Here is a 20,930-nt window from a genome sequence, read left to right as displayed (position 1 = left end):
TGGGTTTGTGCAGCCCCGAGATAGCTCAGGGGCAGGACTGTGCTTGCAGAGCGAAGGATACGATTTACAGCCCTTAAAGGATACAAACACGAAGAAATACATAGAAAAAAGGACACAAGACAGGCAAAGGAAGAAGCAGGGAGGACAGCAAAATTAATTCCTCTCGGTAGCCTGAGAAGGCAAGCACCATCCTGCTGAATAACGCTGGACAAGGCCGTGATGCGGCAACAGAAGCTGCGTTTTGTCCCTCGCCGAAATTCCCTGCAGGGGGGCGACGCTAGGTGCGGCCCCGGCTGCAGGCAATCCTTGTTCTTCGTAGGAGCTGCCCCTGCCCCGTCTCCTGCAGGACTGACTCCGCGGTGAAAGTTCCCGGGGGCGGGGGGCGGCGGCGGCTCTGCCGGGCAGCCCGGCCGCAGGCGGCCCCGCCCCGCCCCGCCCCGCCCCGCCCCACGCCGCGCCGGGCGGGGCGGAGCGGAGCGGAGCGGAGCCGGCAGGCAAGATGGCGGCGCTGGCGGCGGCGGGGCTGCGCGCCCTGAAGCGGCTCTGCAGCGTCGCGCTGTTCCTCTCCCAGCTCTACGTGCTGTCGGGCCGTGGTGAGCGCGTCCGCGCCGCGGGGCGCCGCTCTCGCCCCGGCTCCTGGGGGGAGGGAGGAGCGAGGCCGCGGCGGGGCAGGCCCGGCGGCCCCGGCCCCGGCCCCGGCCCCGGCCGGCCGTGCTGCCCTGCCCTGCCCTGGGGCCGGGCCCCGCTCCTGGAGCCTGCGGCCGGGGGCCCGGAGGGGCGGGGGCGGGGGCGAGCGCGGCTTCCGGGCAGCCGTTCGGCGGTGGCGGCTGCTTAGTCGTTGAAGGTGCGTCGTCACGGTCCTGCTGCGCCGCTGTCGGTGATCGCGGGTGCTGGGCTGCTCGAACTCCTTCCTGGGGTGCTTGCGGTCGGGATAGGAGACTGGCTGGGCCCCTGCTCGCCGACACCGTGCCGACACGTCTGTTACTTTGGCATGAGATAGTCGTTTTTATATGCGTTCCTTGTCTCGGATTGCGCGTAATCCAGAATGTAATTGGCAGGGCATTGGGGCTTCTCGGCACCGCGCGGGCAGGCAGAGGCAGCAAACTCCTCCGCCCTGGCACAGCTCGCTCGCGCTGCGTGATGCGCTGCGGGCTTCAGCACAGATAGGACAAACCGCCGAGCGCTGCATAGCCCTGCCTCCCCGGATCCGATGGGTCCGGGCAAAGACAAATACTGTTTTGCGCAAGTAGAGCCATGGTTTCCAGCCAGGTCCTCTGTTCCAGTTTGCTACTGAAGAAGTCACTGCGTTACTTGATTAAATGTTTTTGTTTAGCTCTTTGAGCGCTGTAGGAGTCTCAACAAACAAAAAAATGAGACTGAGTTGAGACAAAAATAGGAACAATTAAATTCTAGCACGGATGTTTAATGTTTAAACAGCCTATTCTAAACCAGGAAAGCAGATTTTTGTAATTGCAATTTTTTTGCACTTTCCACTTGTAATTTCATATCCGGATGTTGGAATCAAACTGTTTCTGAAGAACAGCATTCTTCTAGAAATATCACTTTCTCCAATTTTTTTTTTCTTATAGCAGGATCTTTGATGACCACAAAGCACTCACAGACCCAGTCTACCCTTGCAAAAAGTCTAACTTCAACAAGTACAAATACTCCCTATTTTAAAGTGGCAGGTACAATTATCAGTTTTCTTGTTTCTTTTATTGTTCTTCTGGGGGCCGTCTTCTTCAAATCTTGACTTTAATAGTAAAGCTTTTGAATTATGTAAACGTGTATATGCTTTCACAGTGGTAAAAGATATACTGTAGTATGGTGCAGTTAGAATTACTTTTAAATGACCTTAAACAACTAGTCAGGATTATATAATTAGAAAGGTTGTCCATATAAGATCTTACAGATAGAAAATTACCTTTTAAACTAGGATCCCGGTTCACGTGTTTAACACCATTGTCAGGATGGTGGAAGTTCTTGAAACACTCTAGCGTTCTGCAAGACGTTGTTACTATTTCACATCCAACGTAAATACAACATCAAGTTTCACTGAAATACTCTTCTTGCTAACAGCTTAAGAGGCCCTTCTGAACACATGCAAACAGATGTCTGAGCTAGCTGTTACTTAATTAGCGCTGAAGCCAACGTAGGTTGGTGTCAACCTGTTTCTCTACCAAAGCTGATTACTCCTGCTGCGAAATACTGGCTGAGGTGGTACTCTCTATACAGTTACATTACTCCTGAAATTCATGCTAAGCCCTCTTCTTAGTGTTGTACTATATTGTGTTGATGCACTGTCCTGTACAAAATTGCAAGGATCCTTGCAGCGTACCTTACTGCCTTGTGTAACCTGTTCAGCTGGCTCAACAAACTCTGGTGGTACTAAAGAATTAAAGGTAGTAACCTTTAATTCTGTTCCCTGCATAATAGGGAAAGCCTTTTATATGTATACACATGCACTGTCTGTAGAATCTTTTTTTTCTTCATTTTATTCCCTTACTTCATTTTTCAGAAACTACAGAAATGCCATCTTATGTGACTAAATGCCCTAGCAATGGGCTTTGCAGTAGGTTGCCACCAGACTGTATGACATGCAACACAAACTTTTCCTGTATATATGGGAAGCCAGCCACTTTCGATTGCAAAGTCAAGCCACATGTTCATTGTGTTGTAAGTAACCTATTACTTTTAATCTGGATTTAAGTCTTTTAATTAAAACTTTGGTATCTTGTCATTAAAGAAATGTAAAAAATGGTTTTTCGGTTTCTTATATAGGCAGGTTTGCAGATTTGTGTACATCAGTCTGATTTAACTATAGGCTATTGCTGGAAGAGGCAGACCTACGCTCCTTTCTGCCTCCTTTGCACAGATCTTTTTGTCACGCAGCCATGTGGTTGAGTTAAATCAGTTTGTTGATTAATGAAAAATGAAACATTTCGGGGGGGGGGGGGGGAGGAAGAATGTCTGTCAGATGAGCAACCTGATCATATATAAAAAAAAGGTAAGTCTGAGTAAGTTGAGGCTGCTCCTTTTGGCCGTAGCCTACAATTAGATTGGACTAAGCAGTCATATCAAACTGCACTTTAATAACCATTCTTACCAGTTTTCTGCTGTTGGTTTTCTATTATACTTGACCACGTAGAGATGGCGAACATAGAAGTTTCGAGCAAAGTAAGACTTATTTTATCTGTGAGATGTAATTTGATACTGTATGCTGTGAAACTCTTTGATTATTAATTCAGTGATAATACTCTCCTCTTACAGGATCAGAATAACGACGAGCAGGAGAACTTTACCATTAACATGACATGCCAATTTTGCTGGCAGCTTGCGACAACTGATTATGTATGTACCAATTCTACAAACTGCATGACGGTTTCTTGTCCACGACAACGATATAATGCCACTTGTACAGTACGGGATCATATTCATTGTCTAGGTAAGGTGTGCTAAAACAGATTTTGTGAAGAAGCCCTTTTTCTAAAGAATTTCTTAACTTTTTGGTAATGGGTCAATACAATGATTGTTTATGGCCATTGCAGGAACAGTCTGCACCTTGATTAATCTGACAATTGAATATTTTTATAGTCACATTTTAATTTTTAATTTTAAAATGACACTTGTAACCATTGACTTGTAAGACTACTGTTATGTACCTTCAGGTGAGCGAAAGTAGTTTTATTTTATTTCTGTCCATTTTTATGAATTCAACTAATTTGGACACCATTAATGGAATAAATTTCAAGTGTCATCAATTTAAAAAACTTTTAAAAATTCATGTCGGTTTCACGCAACTCCTTTAATTTTCCCCCCTCTTTATTTGTTCAACTACCTTGCCTTTATCTGGTGTGAGACAAAGATTAATGGAATAGACGATGTATGGGTTTTTCTTTGTGTTATTGTCTTATTGACAGTGCTTGCTTCTACTAGTGTCAACTATTTTAGTCTCTTGTTAGAGATGTATGGTTTGTTCTTGCTTCATGCTTCGTGTTTTGACTCATTTGTCTGTTTGTTGCATTAAGGTTTGAATATGTTTTAATGTTTAGGTAATCGTGTCTTTCCTAAGATGCTCTATTGCAACTGGACTGGAGGTTATAAGTGGTCTACTGCCTTGGCGCTAAGGTACGCAAGAGCTGTTACAGAACTTCACGCTGATTTATATATTATAAATATTATATTAATTGGGTATTAAATCTTCAGTCTGTGTTTTTCTGCATTTGTCTGGCTTGGAATTTGGACACATAGGATGCCTTAAGATTTCATATGCAATGATAGTAGCGGTCCTCAAAAAATAGAGCTTGAAAGAAAATCTTGATCCTATTTCTGCAACTAATGTACTTTCGTCAGAGTAAGTGCCAATGATTCTTAGGCTTCACAAAGTGATCCCTTCTAAATAGGGATGACATCTGTTTTACTCTGATGTCAAATGCGGTGCAAACGCTCAAAAAATTCTGTAGACTTACAGAATTTTGCTCCTCCCTTTTTAAACAGTGCTGAAAATTGTTTGTACAAATTATTTCCTGGCGTCTGAAATGAATGTGGCTGTTCTGAATTTGACAGATGTCCCTGAGTTGGCTAGAGCTGGCTTAGATAGATAGATATTTTTAAGGCTTCTCTTCCAACTGTAACAGCTAGAAATGCTTTAAAAGGGAAGTTTCGTGTGCTTTGAAATCTTGGGGAGGAGACCAGTATGGCAGTATTGAAATAAACGGATTAATTTTTGACATATTAAGTCATTAGAGCACTACAGTAGTGATTTGAAAGTAACTGAAATACGTTCAAAAGACTTTTTTTTCCATTAAATTAGTATTTCAAAATGGTTAATATGCTAAATTGGGTAGTAAGACTCTATGTTACCTGGATGAAAGATGTAGTAAGACTGTGATTAAGAAAGTGATCTAACACACTTTTCTTTATAGTCATTCTCATCTTTGCCACCAGCTGGAGAAATTTATCATTGCCTTACTGCTGCATGGGGGCTGAATAATCTTTCTACAGGTGTTTTGTTTTGTTTTTTAAACTTCTGCCAGGTTAGAAAAGTTGAAACACAAATTTGCAAAGTTTGAAAGTGTGTTGTGTTTTTGTGGGGTTTTTTATTGCTTGTTATGAATGAAAAACTGTCAAGTCTCTGAATAATACTCATTAGCTAAGAAATAGTACTTTTTCATCAAGAACTTACACATTACTTAATTACCAAGTCAGCTGGGTTTTTTTTTTTTTTTAATAAAATCTTCATGGTTTCTTGTGTGATAAAAGCAAAACCATCATCAACTTGTAGGTATATCAAAAAGAAGCAAGTATAGATACCCAAACTGAGTTCATTAAGAAATAAATAATAATCATATTTTTATTCTTGTAGCATTACCCTCGGTGGATTTGGAGCAGATCGTTTCTATTTGGGCCAGTGGCGGGAAGGTCTGGGAAAACTCTTCAGCTTTGGTGGACTTGGAATATGGACGTTAATTGATGTGCTCCTAATTGGTGTTGGCTATGTGGGACCTGCAGATGGCTCGCTCTATATTTAAATATAGATGCAGTATGTTTCAGAGAGGGGTAGTTGTTTGGAAAAGGGCATAAATAAAAGAATGTAGAAACTGAGCCTTTAAGGTGGAATGAAGAACGACTGTTCTTTATATGTGTGTAACGTTTTAATGTACAGTATCTGTACTTAGTTTGCCTTTAACTAAGGTAAAATAAAAGAGTGGATCACTGAGTAAGTTGAAATTCATTTCCTTTTCTTTATGGATATGCTATTTTTCTATGAAAAAAAAAGTTGAACAGATAACTGAATTCCACGCTGTTCTTGAACTTGATCCTGTCAAGCACCAAAAGAGATGTAAACTAACTTGATACTGTTTACTTCATATTTATATGTTTGAGATGAACTACAAAACTAAATTCCCTAAATATGTCAGTAATATATTGTTTTCATATTTGTGGGAGGATAACTTATTTGCCTAAACCTGAACTACCTTAGCAGTATGTAGATTGTTTTGACGTTTTATGATCTTAATTATGTTAATCTCTTCCTGGGTATAGCAAGACCTAACATTTGTGTAGTGACTTGTTGACTTAAAAGTGTGGAAGGGTTTTAGAGTTAGATTGCAGTAACGCTAACAGCTAAACATGAAATAATTAAGATATGGTTTAGGATCATCCTAAGATGTCTTTATTTTGGTTGGGTTTGACCTGGCACATCAGTGAAAGCTACCGTGGTTCTTCTTGTGCTAGCAGACTTGGAAGTTAATTCCAAAAAAGAGGTCTGGTAATGTAATCAATACATTTATCCACTTAAGACTGTGTAACAAGGTATTTCCTTAATGAAGTATCCTCATGTAGCAAACTGTAGTGACATTACTGAGGAATAGCTTAGTTTCGTTCACTTAAATACTGAAACCCGGCTTGCCTACCTCTTTGCTCTGGCCTCTGGCAGTGCCCTATTACACTGGACTTGAACTCTTGCTTGTGTAGTACTAAGGTGCAGTGAATATGAAAATTATGACTTGAATAAACTTAAATTGAAGCTTCTATTGAATATGAAACGTAGTTTTTATGAGCTCACCTTCTTTCTTGCTGCCCCTGTCTTTCAATGTACCGTGCGCTTAACCTCGAGGCGGGGGCTGCGCAGTGCGAGGGGAGAGGGTGGCGGTGCTGCCCGCCCCTGTGAGACACCGCTTCCAACGGTCACTAACGGATAACCGCCGCCTTCTCCGCCTCCCTCCCCCCCCCCCCCACCTCGCGCCGCCTCAGGGGGCCTCGGTCGAGGGGAGGCGGGGCCGGGGCCGGGGCGGGCCGCCGCCATGTCCTCGCCCGCCGCCCGCCACAGGCGCCGTCATGGCGGCGGGCGCGGAGCGGCAGCGGGAGCTGCGCTTCTACCGGGAGCTGCCCAAAGTGGTGAGCGCGGCGGGCGGAGCGGCGGCGGGCGGGGTGCCGCGGGGGGGGCCGGCCGGGCAGCGCTGGCGGGCGGCCTCCTGTTCCGCGTGCAGAACAGACGCCGTAAACGCTCGCCCGTCCGGCTTGTTTGCCGTTCTTACGGCCTGCTCTCCTTGCCGTTAAATCGGTTCAGCATCGCCCTCGTTTTGTTCGCGGGGCTGCCCCTGGCCCCCCCCCCCCGAGGCTGGCCCGGCGGCCTGGCCCCGATAACGCGTCCTCGCCCGCCGCGGCGGGGGCGGCGGCGCCGCCTGGTGCCTCTGCGCTATCGCTGGCCGCGCCGGGCGGCCCCTCTATCGGCGCTGCCACCCGGGGGCTGCCGAGGCTCGGCCGGGCCGGGCCGTGGGGCGTCGGTGTGGCGGGGGGGCGGGCTCGGGCTGGGGGGGTGGCGGTTGCCGCCTTGGAGCTGTGCCCCTTCGCTCTCCGAGATGACCTGCTCCCTTCTCCTTTGCTTCTACGTTTCCTATTTTAAAATAGGAATATGACATGCAATGTTTTACACGGTTAAAATTAAATCTACGGAGTTAAATCTTCAACGGCTTTTCCGATCAAAGGCTTTAAGAAATACTTCACTTTTTTTTTTTTTTTCGCCTTTCCTAATTAAGAGGGAAGGGTCCCGGGGGTGAGGAGGTACGCGGCATGGCAGGGCACCGGGGGCTGTTTCCTCCATCAGGAGCTGCGCGGGCACAGGAGGGAGCCGGGGTTGAAGAGAGGAGCTCAGACAAGGATGGTGGGGAGAGCTTGGTGGCCAAGGGAGCCTGGCAGGAATCAGCCTCGGACAGCAGAGGGCTGTTGCTCAGTCGGGTCTCTGTTAGCGGGCAGAGATGGCATCTTGCTGCATTGCTGTGGCATGAGTTAACTTTTCACGGTATGAAGAAAAGAAAGGTGAGGAGGTATAAAAATGATACTTTTTGAACAACGTAGAACTGTGAAATTATGCATGCGTAAATTTAACTTAGAGCTGATGAGGAAAGAGTTCTTGAATCCCAGGTATTTTTTTCTTAATACTGAATATAATATATAAAATATATTTTAGTAAAAATACTAAAATATCTGGTCCCCTCGTTCCTCCTCACCCTGAATTGCACCACTCTAACGAGCCCTCTCTCCTGAGCCCGCTGTGCTCCCACTGAGATCTGTGCCAATGGCGGCGCTCTGGGGAAGATACAGACGGGACACCCTCAGCTGTGTCAGTGTATGTAAAAGCATGAGGAAACGATCGTTATTAGCCAAACAGAGATAATTCTTATTTACTTATAGTGAAACAGTAATGTAGGATGCAAGAACCATTATACAAACAAGATGTAAAAGCTGTTCTTTATACTGATGGGAAGAAAATCCTATGGCTTTCTGTTTTAGGAACTTCATGCTCATTTGAATGGCTGCATCAGTTCTGCCACTATGAAGAAACTTATGACCCAGAAACCGTACCTTCAGATCCAGAACGGAATGACTGTGATTGACAAAGGCAATAAGCGAACTTTGGATGAGTGAGTGCACATCTGTATGTGTGTAATGAACACCTACCAAGCTTCTTTTGACTAGGTTCAAAACAGAGAAGTATGTTGTCCTGTACTCTGACTGCTGAAGTTTTAATTAACGCTATGATCTTGTAGATTTGTTGCTTCTTGTATCCGTAAAGTCACTTCTTAGATGTGTGCAAGTTAAATGGAAATCTCATCCGGACTAAATTTAATTTCCTTTTTAGAGAACTGAAAAGTTTCACTTATACCATGGGCTCTTTAGAGAAAATGACTCGTATGGTTTCCTCGTTTGGAAACTTCATGTTTTCCTTTGGGCTTAAAAAGCTTTATGGTAAATGTAATAATAATTTCTGTTGCAAATGAATTGTTGGAACCTAAAATCAAAAGTGGCTATTAAGAGGGTCTTGCTTGTCCTATAAGTTGACGTGTGTTTTAAGCTACAGACAAGCTGATTGATTGAGTATAGTGAATACATGTTTTCCAGGTATAGACTTTATTTTTTTGGAGTACTCCTTTTATCAGTCAACTTTCATCCAATTAATTTTTTACTGTTTTGTTTAGATGTTTTCAGATGTTTCAGATCATCTATCAGATTACCACTAGGACTGAAGATATTTTACTGGTAAGTTCATCAAAACTTAGCTTGAAACAAGTAAACAAACGCACAAAAGCATCTCCCTTTCCTTTTTGAAAACAAGGCTAGCGTTATATAAAGACAAAATTAGTTGATTTAACCACATTGGGTTCTGAGTAACAACGATATCAATAAGGGTCTCTTCAGTTGGAGATAAAAATTATTATTGTAAAACATGAAAATTTAGAAATACAGAATTATATAAAATTCCTCCATTTAACTTTTTTGAAGAAGTGAGCTTCCAGTATGGTGGTCATTCTGAGCTCTTAGATGCTTGGACTGCTAATGACTTTAAAATGTCTATTCATAGTTATCAAAGCTTTGATTTGTAGTAGCGTCCTGGTTCTTCACTGGCTCAGTATATGCCGAGACTACTGAACTAGGATTGCTTAATCACTTGCCTTTTTGTGTGTGTGTGTGTGTGTGTGTGTGTGTGTGTGTGATGAAAATAGGGCCAAAAAAGTGGTGTAGCATCCTCATCTTTCTGTCCGTAAATGGTCTTCTAAGCAGCCTGTTCAACTTCCAGAACAGTAGATAGCTGTGAAAGGGGCTGTGACTATGCCAGCTGTGGGGTATTCTATTTCAGGCACAGAAATTTGCATTTGTCCTAATTTCCTCTAGTACTGCTGAGGGAACTGACGTTACCCTCTGTGAGTAGTATTTCCAGAGGTGGAGAGTGATGGAAACACATGGGGCCTAAAAATTATGCAAGTGTTTCACACAAACAGGTCACCTGTTTTTTTTTTTTTTTTTGAGTTGCAAAAGAGAATGTAACCAATTATAAGCATTACTTTCATCATATTGAACATGCTGTTTTTTAATCAGATAACTAAAGATGTTATTAAAGAATTTGCTGATGATGGTGTCAAGTATCTGGAACTGAGGAGCACTCCTAGAGAAGAAAAAGCCACAGGTGCAGTGTGTTCTAGTTTTTAATTACGGTCTGTACTATAAAACTTTACTTAACATTGTGTTAGTAATACTAAGTCAAATTCAGTTGGTTCAGTAAAAATATGCTTTAAATATAAAAGCAGTGGTATGAAAGTAACAGTGGTATGAAACTATGTTACTTTACTATTAGATCTTGGGGGACAAATGTGCATTATTTTGACTCCATTATGCATGAATTTGGGCCATTCACTTTAGCAGGATGTCTGACTGTTTCTTATAATAGCTAATGTATTCTCTTATAGTTACTTCATTTTTTATTTTCCTTTACACATGGTTTAATATAAATGCATCAGAGAAGTAGCTGTTGCTAGTCTCTGGTTCATACAAAATTATTTTCTTTCTTCCAGATACTCAGGAGGACACCTAATCCAAATGTATGCTTGAAAATAAATCTGTATATTTTTAAATAGAATCAGAACTATGCAAATTAGAAAACCATGGAGCAAAATCAAGGGTGCAGAAAGAAACTGTGAGACTAGAGAGCTGGATCTTAATGCAACATGACTTAATGACATTAGTTCAAATGTTTTGGTTCAAAAGGAGTACATGTGTTTTGTAGGTATGACCAAAAGGATGTATGTTGAGACTGTACTTGAAGGTATAAAGCAGTGTAAAGAAGAAGGCTTGGATATAGATGTAAGGTAAATAAAGCACACAGTGCCTCTGTTTCAAGATTTTGTTGAATCTGATGTTCAGTCATGGTTTGCAGAGAGGTGTACAAACCATCAGTGTGGGAAAAAAAATGATGCATATACCAGAGGGAGCTTAGTGATTTTTATTTTTTTGTTGTTTCGTTTACCTACGTTTTGACCATTGCTTTTGTACAATTCCTCTGTATAAATCAGATAATTCATGTGGAAACCCAAACTTTTATCTTCCTTTTTTCAGACAGAGAATGAAACTGTGTGAAACTTTTCAGCTCTAAGATTGTGCATTCTCTGCAACCGTTTCAGGAAAAGCAGTGGTTTTTGGAGGATACTGCATTCAAGACCCCTCTGTCAGGGCCTAGGTTCATTGCTAAGATTTTTACTGGATTAGCTGTACAAGCAACCCGCCCTAAATGAGAGGCAGTTCCAATTAGCAGAGGGTTTCAGGTGTCTGTTGTTGCTTGGAGACAGTGAGACTGTTTCTGTCTTTTATGCTGTCGGTAGCGACCCCTGTCACGTTTACCTGTGGAAGTTGAAGAGTTCCCATCCTTCATGCCTGCCGCTGGCAGAGCCTGCTCCCTGATAGTGCAGGCAGCAAATAGGCAGGGTAGCCTTCCCTGCCCTCCCACCACTGAAGCTACTGCATTTCACAGGCTAACGTATTAACGTAAGCTGAAATTGGTGGCAGGATAACTCCGGTTGTTCCAGTGTTATAAACAGCAAGGAAGGTATTGTGAAAATAGCTCTAGTATCAGAGCAAACTTTTATGGTGCAAAAGGTACTAATAATCTCCGATGACAGCTGCAGCATATGGTATTGTAATTGTTGTCCCTCTGCACTTCAGTACCTCCGTTACTTGAACAATTGCCTGTAGAAATACTCTCTCTACTCAGCCGTGAAGGAAGTGTCATTTTTGTTGGTAGCAGATTAGTTGGTCTCCTGTTATTACAGTTTTTAGTTAATAAGTACATTTATCTCCTAGATTATTAATAGCAATAAATAGAAGAGGTGGCCCTGCAGTTGCTAAGCAGACTGTTAAACTTGCTGAAGAGTTCCTTCTTTCCACTGATGGGGTGGTAGTAGGACTTGACCTCAGTGGTGATCCCACCGTAAGTTTTTATTTTGTTTTGATCTGTCCTTGAAGGTAAGTACTCTGTTGTTTAACAGCAAGTAGATCTAGGCATGCTTTATTCTTTTAAGTGTTTTTGTCCTGTTGGTAGTTTGAATGGATTGCTCATGTTCTTGCTACCAGGATTATCCCTGTTGCTGCAGGGGGCGGATAACTCTAACCGGTTATTACATGATTGCTTATCACATGATACTCAAAAGAGAGCCGCAGAAAAGCGGTGTTTATGTGGGAAGTGTCTGTTACTAAATTGTCCCCGTCAGATTGATGGGATTGAGGTAACTTAATATTGAAAGTTGACACCAGTTTAAATTTTGTTTCGAAATTCTAAGTACTCTTTGGTTATTAAGCAAGGAGAAATGTTGTAGGATAGCTGTCAAACTGAAGTGAATTCTATTTAGCTTTAGGTGATAACTGTGAAATTGGTATCAAAATCAAGACTTAATTGGCTTAAGTCTTGACTTAAGTCTTTACTTAAGGCTTAAGTCAGTGTTGGGCTTCACCTGAACTACTGACTTTTGGCTGGTTTGACTAAATTGTGCCCATATAACAGAACATCAGCTGACTCACTGCATTCAAAAGTGAAGTATTGGAAAAAGGAAAAATGGTTAAAATTTAATTGTATTTGAATTAAGTATTTTGATATTGCTAGACCTCTTAACAGTCATATAATTGGAGGAATTTCATAAAAATAAGCTATAGAAAAATGAAGTATTTCTGTCTTCAAGGCAGGACATGGTCAAGATTTTTTGGAACCCCTCTCAGAAGCAAAAAAGGCAGGCCTTAAGCTGGCATTGCATCTTTCAGAGGTAAAAGTTTTCTTTATTCTTCTCTGCAATTTAGGCTGAAGCTGATTTGACAGCCTTCAATTAAAAGTACTTTGGAACTGCAAATACCTGTTGCTTGTTTTTACATACATGGTTAGGATGACTTCTTTGTGTCTTGTAATTCCATCTTGAGTCACTTTCATGCACCACTACTCTCTGTAGAGGGCAGTAATGCAGATTTTAGTCTCATTAACACTTTTTTTTTTTTTATAGAGCGTGGTATGATAGTAGAACTTGAACTCAGATGTAGTTTGTTGCTGTGCTATTTTGTGCTGCCGTGACAGAATGTGAAATATCCTCTCTAGATTCCAAACCAAGAAGAGGAGACCAAAATTCTTCTTGGCCTGCCTCCTGACAGAATTGGACATGGAACATTTCTCAACTCTGCAACAGTAGGTTCAGAAGAATTAGTGCCACTTGTTAGACAGAATCATATACCTATTGGTAAGAAAAATACGACCAGAAAATTACTTGGTAATCTCTAGACTTGAGAACATCATACTTACTACTGATCTAGTAACCCTAAAAGATTTGTCTTTGACCAGAGCGGACTTAGAAAGTTATTAACTTGGAAAGGTATGCGAGAAGATTACTGATAAAGGTGTACTGCTGACACGTCTGTTTTTTCATGTAAGATAAATTTGATCAGAGAGTACTTTTAGATGGTTTTTAAATTCCCCTAGGTAGGCTTTATTAGATATTTTATGAACCTACCCCTCACTTCGCGTGCATTTTCTAATATGCGCTTGTGTTAATTATGATTCTTCGTTCATCTTAATGCTGGTTATTGGTATTGAATCAACAAATAAAGCAAAAGGACAGAGAGAAGCATTGATATTGCGGCCTTGTTCTGTCCGGTGTCATATTTGTGGCAGTAGCCAACAATTGATAGCTCAGATGAAAACAAAACCAAAGCATAACTTTCAGTTACTGTGCAAGGCTGTTTGGTGTTTGTGGGTCTGGTCTGCAAGCTCCCTAAATTCTGCACGCAGAGGGTAGATGAGAAGGAATTGACTAGTGAACTTTCCTCAGAACATTCAACAAATACTGGAAACGCTGAAAATTAAAGAAACAACAATAGTTGAGTGGAATTTTCATTCAGGGACAGAAATAAATCCATTAATGTGTCAAAAACATGTCATTTTGATATATATCCTTGTTTCTTCATTTTTCCCCTAGAATTGTGCATGACATCAAACATCAAAACTCAGACAGTGCCTTCCTGTGACAAACACCATTTTGGATACTGGTACAACATAGGTCACCCTGCAGTGCTTTGTGTAAGAATTTTGATTTTAAACATGTATTCAGACAATGACCCTAGAACCAGAACTAGTGTGAAATTGGAGAAGTATATCTCCTTAGATGGATCAGAGCTGACTTTATTTATGATTTCTGTCCTTAGAGCAAACCGTCTGTTTATAGCAAATCATAATGTTCTGTTTTGAGAAATAGTTGTGGTACAAATGCAAATTCTTAATGTTTATCTTGCTTTTATTGTAAAAGCAAGGCATAGTTGATTATCCTATTTATATGGAAAATATATATGCAGTGAACTTTTTAACTGTTTGCATATGGACAGATTTTGCTTAAACATATTGGTCCGGTTTTTGCTTTTAAACTTGTATTTACTAGAATTTTGATTGTGTTGAATGAAGTTCTTGACAGCTAAATAAGGTCCCAAAACTTTGAGATGCCAAGTACTTCTGCTGACATTTGCAGGTTTTTATACCCTACCATCCTGTTAATTTAACCCATACAATTTTTAGCATTGTCCAGGCATATTTGTGTATTACAGTTGCATAGAGTTGTCATACTATTATTAAAATAAGTGTCAGTCTTTATTGTACTTATTACTGAGCTTTTGAAGTCTGTGATATTTGTCTGGTGAAAAATAATCCATGATTAGATGCTATTTCTGAGATATTTTAAAGTGTGAAAAGCCCAGATAAACAGTAAAGTCATATGAGAAAACAGTTTACTGATAAAGACCTATGAAAACAAGAACAGTAGGGGGGAGAGAGATACTACTGTGTCTTAAGTTAAACAAGATAGAGATATAGCCGGCTCTCTTCTCTGTTCGGGGACAGGAGAGCTCTGAATTGCAGATGAGAAATCTCATTAACCCTTAATCCTGATTTGATCATTGTAGATGAAAAATCTCTAGGTTTCTGTCAGATGTATTTAAGTACTTCAGTCAGTATCAAGACATGGTTCTAGTTGTCTCTGTATAAATGCAGATGGTGAAACAGTTTCTTCCCTGAAGATGCAGGAATACAGAGTATGTTCCAGGTCCCAAATTTGAGGAAAGGAGAATAAGGAGATACGCTCTGACATAGCTTACATGTATGCATTGTTTGATGGGCCCAACAGGCCGTCGTTCTAGCTACTGTTTATTATAAACTCTAAAGTTATGGAAGAGGTTTCTGAAGAGGAAAAAGCAGGTAGTGATCTCATGAAAGAGTTTGCTCAGGTACTCCATGGGCAGAAGATGGCTTAAAATAGTCACTTCCTATTTTTACAGAAAATCCTATTTTTTGACAAATTGTGTTATCACTTTAATAAGTTTTTTCGTATGTTTGAACAATATATTAATTTTGAGGAAAATGAGGCAAATGGAGTATGAAGTCAAATGTGAGATACAGTAACAGAAAACTGATTTGCACTATGTAAAAATGTCAGTTCTGATATATATCTGATCTAATTTAAACTTCTTTTTCTTTCAATTTAACTCTAGACTGATGATAAAGGCGTCTTTGCAACAGATCTATCTCAGGAATACGAACTGGTTGCAAAAACATTTAATCTGACTCGATCACAGATGTGGGATCTTTCCTATGAATCCATCGACTATATCTTTGCTTCAAGTGTAGTAAAATCAAAGCTAAGGGAACAGTGGAGTAAACTGAAGCCAACTCTGTTTGAGTAATCAAACTGTTGTTCTAAATGTCTTGGATGTGTTAGCTTAGTTAATAAGCGTTTTTTACTGAAGTACCTGGTTTTGGCCTTTTTCAGACCTCAGGTTTATAAATCCAGTCCTGAAGCTGAGCCCATGCAAAATCAAGATGGTAGGAACGCATCCTTCATTACTGAGGATAGACGCAAAAGTCCTTTCACGCTTTGTGTGGAAGGGCTTTCAGTGATTAAAATTCTAGATGTGTCATCATGTAGCTTCTCTGCAGTTGATATGTTGCTATTTTTTAAAAATTACTCTGTTGGAATATGTCATCATACCACACACAGTTCAGAATCGGAACAAAATAAAGGCACAATTTGGGGCATAAAAAAAGTATCTGTTGGCAACAGTATACCAAGCAGTTTGGATATTTGGGTGTGTGTGTGTGAGTGTGTTTTATTTTGGTTTGTTTGTTTTTAAACAAGTTTTGAGCAGTTGAGTGAACATGAAGACAGAGACAGCCTCAGGGAGAATGAAATATTTGTCTCAAGGGAATTAAATATTGTGTCTGTTTCTATTGATGTATATGTATGATTGAACCCTGCTGTGGGTTGTTTAGTGTGTGTGGTGGTACCTATCAATGCACTCAGTATTCATAGTATCTTGTAGTGCCTCCATACTATATTTATACTATATAAAGTTAAGAATCTTAAACACCTAGCAGATTGTGATTTGTGTTGAGGAAAGGGTGTATTCTTAAAATGCTTTTTAGAATTTCTCATTTGTTTCTTTTAAAAAGCAATAAAAATAACTTGAACCTGCATGCTTTTGAAACCAATACTTCTTTTGTGTGTGTGTGTGTGTGTTTGGTGTTTATTGGAGAGAAGCATATACGACCTCAAAATTTGTTAAGTAACTGTCAGTTTTGAGAGGGAGGCATACGTGGTTTCTTCTGAGCAGTAGCGTTTTTTTTCTGACAGCAGAGGGAGCTCCTTAGTTCAGGCAGTGAAAGGTGCTTAGGATGCGTGTATATATGGTTTGATCTGCTACTGTGGAGGACCACCACCACCTGTTTCCCCCAAGAGCCTGTTGTTTTAGGGAAAGCTCAGCCATCATTAGAAACTTTTATTAGTAACTTCCTGTTACTTCAGGAAGTCATTTCTGAATTTGAGAGGGTTGAAGTATAACGTGGCAGTCCTGTTTTTTGCAGTTCCAGTTTTTTCCAGTCCTGTTTTTTGCAGTTCCAGCAAAACCAGAAAGCATTGAGTGCTTGTTCTGAAGGCAGAAAACCAGTCTATTTGAATGAGAGGATGACTGGTCTGTTGCCAAATGTAATTCTTAATGACATTTTCGGGATTGTTGATTTTAACTGAAGAGATTAGGAATAAGGGTTGTGCGTTCCCTGACAGAATTCACCCTCAGCTCTGTCTAATCTTGCCATAAGCTTCTTAGTGAGAAGGGGCCATTTTGCAGAAGCCTTGGGTGGCTAATACAGCGTCTTCAAATATTTGTGATGTGTCCAAACTCAGCTTGTCCAATTATAGCATTGCTGCTGCTTGTATCTCAGGACAACTAGATAGTATGGCTGAGCCAGCTGAAGAATATCCCTGATGATAAAGCCTGGAGTATTAGCTTGAATAGAAATTTATTTTTGAATTTAAAACAGTTAAATGATTATCAATATCCATTTACATATCCATACCTTTAGATTATTTGGATAAAGATTAATGTAGTAGTAATTTATTTGAAGTCCTGAAGTCTGAATTAATTACTAAATTGGAAGAAGTCACTGGCCAATCACACATGCAATTAGAATGTGTTAAAACAATGAGTTAGCTTATGACAGTTCAGCAATTGCAGAAGTAATTTCTTCTTCTTCCTGTGATTTTTTTTTTTTCAGTTGCCTTCCATAACAGTTGAGAAGTTGCCTGGAAGGTTAAAAAATTCCTCCGCTGGGTTAATTGTGTTGTGCTCGAGAAACAGATCTGCCGCATTTGTGTCTTAAATGACAGAATTCTGTTCACTAAGTATGGATAACGTTTGCCTTGCTTAATAAATAATCTGGTTTTAAGTGCAACGAGAACGTTTAGATAACTTTTTCTCAGAGATATTTAACATAGCTTTAACTAGTAAACGTTTTTATAACTGGTTTTCAGTATTTCAGTTGAACACTACTTTTTCTTGTGAAAGTATCTGAACGCACTGCTTTTCCTTTTAAAGGATCTGAAGAAAATACAGGAAAAATACAGTAATCTAGTAAAAACGTAACTCACTATTTTAGCGTATTAATATGTAGACACTGAGAATTTAAATCAATTCATTTAAATGCCATGTAATTTGGTTGTGTACAGTGGATCACTCTCTGTCAACTTACCGAATTTAATGTCTCGGCGAAGGATAGTTTTTCTGCTAAGAACGCATGTTTCTCCTGTGCTAAGCTCTCAGGCAGGTTAATGAATAACATGACCTTCTGCAGCAGCTGGAGGAAATATGCATAGCTTTGCTGTCAGCTCCTTAGGGAACCAGCTGTCTGGGCTGAGCAGTGCACCTCGTCTGTGGCCAGGAGCTCGTTCTCTGATGTGCCAGGTAAGCTTTTAGTTGTTTATTTTGCCCACTTTCAGGTGATTGCTTATGTATGTGTAAAAAAAAAAAGAGCAAGAACCAGCTGTCACATTCAACTCTGGCTTCCTCCAGCCTGCAGAGCTCTGGAGTCACAGAAAAGTTGAAGGGTGCAGCTGTTAATACGAGATATTATAGCTAACGTTACAAATGGGCTGTAATAGGTCTCCAGCTCCAAAGAAATGATAGAACTGTGTACTGTCAATCTAATTACTGTGCTCCTAACTCCATCTTAATTGTACTCTTCCTATTTTAAGTGTTTTGACAGTTAACTCTTTGGAGTATCTTGTAAGAATTACAGATCAATACTTTTGTGCTTGGACTGACTGAGATGTCTTTTCCGTATGTAACTTAGTTTTTGATCTGCCAGTGAAATTTAGCCAGGTGTCCATAATATGTAGCCGCAGACTAGTGGAACATGAAGAAAGCAGGAGTTGTGGTTGTTCAGCAAGGTTTCGTTTTTCTTCTGTCCACTTCTCTAACTTGCCCAGAGAGTAAATCGGTCACACACTGCAAAAGACATAAATCGGGTATCAACCACCATTGCATCATAACTGTTAGGCCATTTTAATTTTTGCAAGTGTAGCTGTATGAAGAATCTTCAAGACCTTTAGTTCAACCCTCCTCAGTCCCTCTTGTAGTTAGGCTATAGAAGTGTGAGTTTTGAGTAACTGCAAGCTCATAGTGTATTTACTATTGAATTCTAGTACGTTCAGCTGTCTTAACTAAAATGGGGAATCCAAGAAATCATGTTCTAAACATATCTTACATTAGTGGCTGGAATTCTTGTGTTTTCTATGTACAAAGGGAAATAAAAAGGCAAGCAAATGGTAAATGCACGCTTTTAATTCTTAACATTTGTAAGAAAACACGGACATACTTAGCTTAAAATTGTTCACGAAATGATTATGAGTCTCTTTATCCTGAATATCCTGAATAATAACCCGCTTATAATACTTCCACCTACACAATTTAACTAATGCAGTAATGCACAATTTGCACCGCCTGTAACCAGTGAAATTTAAATTTGGGGACATAAATCTGATGGAGTTTTGTTCTAAAGTTAATTTCAATATGTAATTTATTAATCCATCTCTATTTCCAAAATGGATAGCAATAGTATTTGTGAGGTATATCTTCTAGAAGTTGCTCCTTCTGCTGGGATGTGAACTGCTCTTGCTTGTTTTTATTTTTAAGCTTAAGCGCGGCATGCTTAGGAAGCTTGGCTAAAGTTTATGAAACACTGACAGGCTTGTGATACAGTTAATCGCTGGAAAGCTGGATCAAAAGGGTTACTTAGTCTTCTACTCTAAAAAGCTGGGTAGTGTATTTCACTCACAGTAATTTTATCTGTTTATATTGCAATGATACGGTATCCTTCATAGCTGTATAACGTGCTAAAATAAATTTTGATGGTAGCAAAATGACCTATCTGGAAAGCTCTTAGGACAGTTTTATAAGGAGGACAAATCTTCTAAAGCAGCTAAGTGATGGAGGAGCCAAGTCCATCAATGAAACTTAACCTTTTGAAAATGTTATCCTCACCCTGTTGTGGTCACATCCTGCTTCACTTGCACGAAAGTCTTTTAAAGTACGTGCAGGCAGAACTGTAGGATAACACAGCAAATGATTCTTACCAAAAGGTTTTCCAGCTGTTCTCCAGGGCTTGATGCTGTCTATGACCTTGATATAGCTGAGCTGTTTTCTGTCCAGTACAAGACTGTTTGCTGAAAAAGGAAAATGTCTTTGCAGTGAACACCCTTAATTTTTGGTAAGTGCAAATTCTGTAACCTGTACGCATGACTGTAATGTAATCTTCATGCATACAGAGCTTGGGAACTGGATCTAAAATATTTTCTTGAAATATTTCAAGTCTGGTAGTGTTGATTTAAGGAATGCGAAGGAGAGGCAAGAAGATTTTGTCATGATGTACTTAAAAATCTAGCCTCTGTTTTGATGAAGCTGTAACTTCTCTTCATGGAGAAATTATATAGTAAGCTGTTCAAAATAGGATACCAACTACGGATACAGCAAAGTAAATTTCAAATAATCTCCACTGAGATTTTTCAGGAGATGTGGCGACAATGTAACAACAAATTTTACTTTCTTTAGTAAGACGATATTTTGTAGACATGACAGATTGAGAATTATCATTCTATTTCATACATGTGTGCTGTGATGCATATTGGTAATTGTCTTAAAGATTCACTTAAAGTTGAGGCTTGTTTCCATTTTATTCAGCTGAATCTTTTAAGATTTTTAGTTTATGTTAATTAAATATACTTAGTATAAGTAATATGTTGAAAAAAGGCATAACTGTTTTCTATTTAAGACTGCAGCTGTGTTGACACATCAGCATGAGCAACAGGGAGGCGTTTTAGACAGGTGAATAGGAAATTTTGGGGTGTAGCTGAGCTGGCTATTTTTTCAGCTTTCCGCAGTTTTGACTTCTTAAATAGGTTGACATCAATTTAAATTTCTGATTCTCCTAAATTATTAGTGTTGTAATTCTTAATATACAAAGGAGTTTTTTCACTGAATGACTTAAATATGTCATAGAAATACTTTATTTTAATCTTATTGTATTTTGTTTTTACAAAAATAACTAACTTGCTATGCATTAAACAAGACCCACTTTCTAATGGAAATAACTTTAAACAAAATGTGTGATTATTTACCTGTTGAAATCTGTGTAGTATGATTAAACTTTACCTGATGTGGTAGCACATGTTATGTCTTGGACTTTGACATTCATTGTACTTGTCCCATTTTGGCCGAGCAAAGAGCTCCTCCGCTCCTAGAACACATGA

The 20,930-nt window shown here is 40.1% G+C and overlaps 2 protein-coding genes across 5 annotated transcripts; both read left to right on the top strand.

Moving 5' to 3' along the window:
- Positions 1–450: 450 nt before the first annotated feature.
- Positions 451–6,534, top strand: TM2D3 (TM2 domain containing 3). Of its 2 annotated transcripts, none has more exons than XM_068958779.1 (6): positions 451–593; positions 1,590–1,688; positions 2,519–2,676; positions 3,271–3,445; positions 4,053–4,128; positions 5,366–6,534. In XM_068958779.1, the coding sequence occupies exons 1-6, from the start codon at positions 500–502 to the stop codon at positions 5,529–5,531; spliced, it is 768 nt and encodes a 255-aa protein (XP_068814880.1). In that variant the 5' UTR covers positions 451–499; the 3' UTR covers positions 5,532–6,534. The 2 variants fall into 2 exon arrangements, with proteins under 2 accessions (XP_068814880.1, XP_068814881.1); XM_068958780.1 differs by having other exon boundaries at positions 457–593; positions 1,593–1,688.
- A 240-nt stretch (positions 6,535–6,774) lies between these two features.
- Positions 6,775–16,322, top strand: MAPDA (N6-Methyl-AMP deaminase). 3 transcript variants are annotated; one of them, XM_068958775.1, is made up of 10 exons: positions 6,775–6,900; positions 8,296–8,426; positions 8,982–9,042; positions 9,880–9,967; positions 10,565–10,646; positions 11,635–11,761; positions 12,507–12,587; positions 12,911–13,049; positions 13,785–13,885; positions 15,343–16,322. In XM_068958775.1, exons 1-10 carry the CDS (start codon positions 6,841–6,843, stop codon positions 15,532–15,534), a joined length of 1,062 nt encoding a protein of 353 aa, XP_068814876.1. In that variant the 5' UTR covers positions 6,775–6,840; the 3' UTR covers positions 15,535–16,322. The 3 variants fall into 3 exon arrangements, with proteins under 3 accessions (XP_068814876.1, XP_068814877.1, XP_068814879.1); XM_068958776.1 differs by having other exon boundaries at positions 6,778–6,900; positions 8,296–8,440; XM_068958778.1 differs by having other exon boundaries at positions 6,785–6,900; positions 8,296–8,496.
- Positions 16,323–20,930: the final 4,608 nt, after the last annotated feature.

This window comes from Struthio camelus, chromosome 12 (assembly GCF_040807025.1).
Source record: "Struthio camelus isolate bStrCam1 chromosome 12, bStrCam1.hap1, whole genome shotgun sequence".
Classification (NCBI taxonomy): domain Eukaryota; kingdom Metazoa; phylum Chordata; class Aves; order Struthioniformes; family Struthionidae; genus Struthio; species Struthio camelus.
This window is presented reverse-complemented; position numbering and strand designations above follow the sequence as displayed.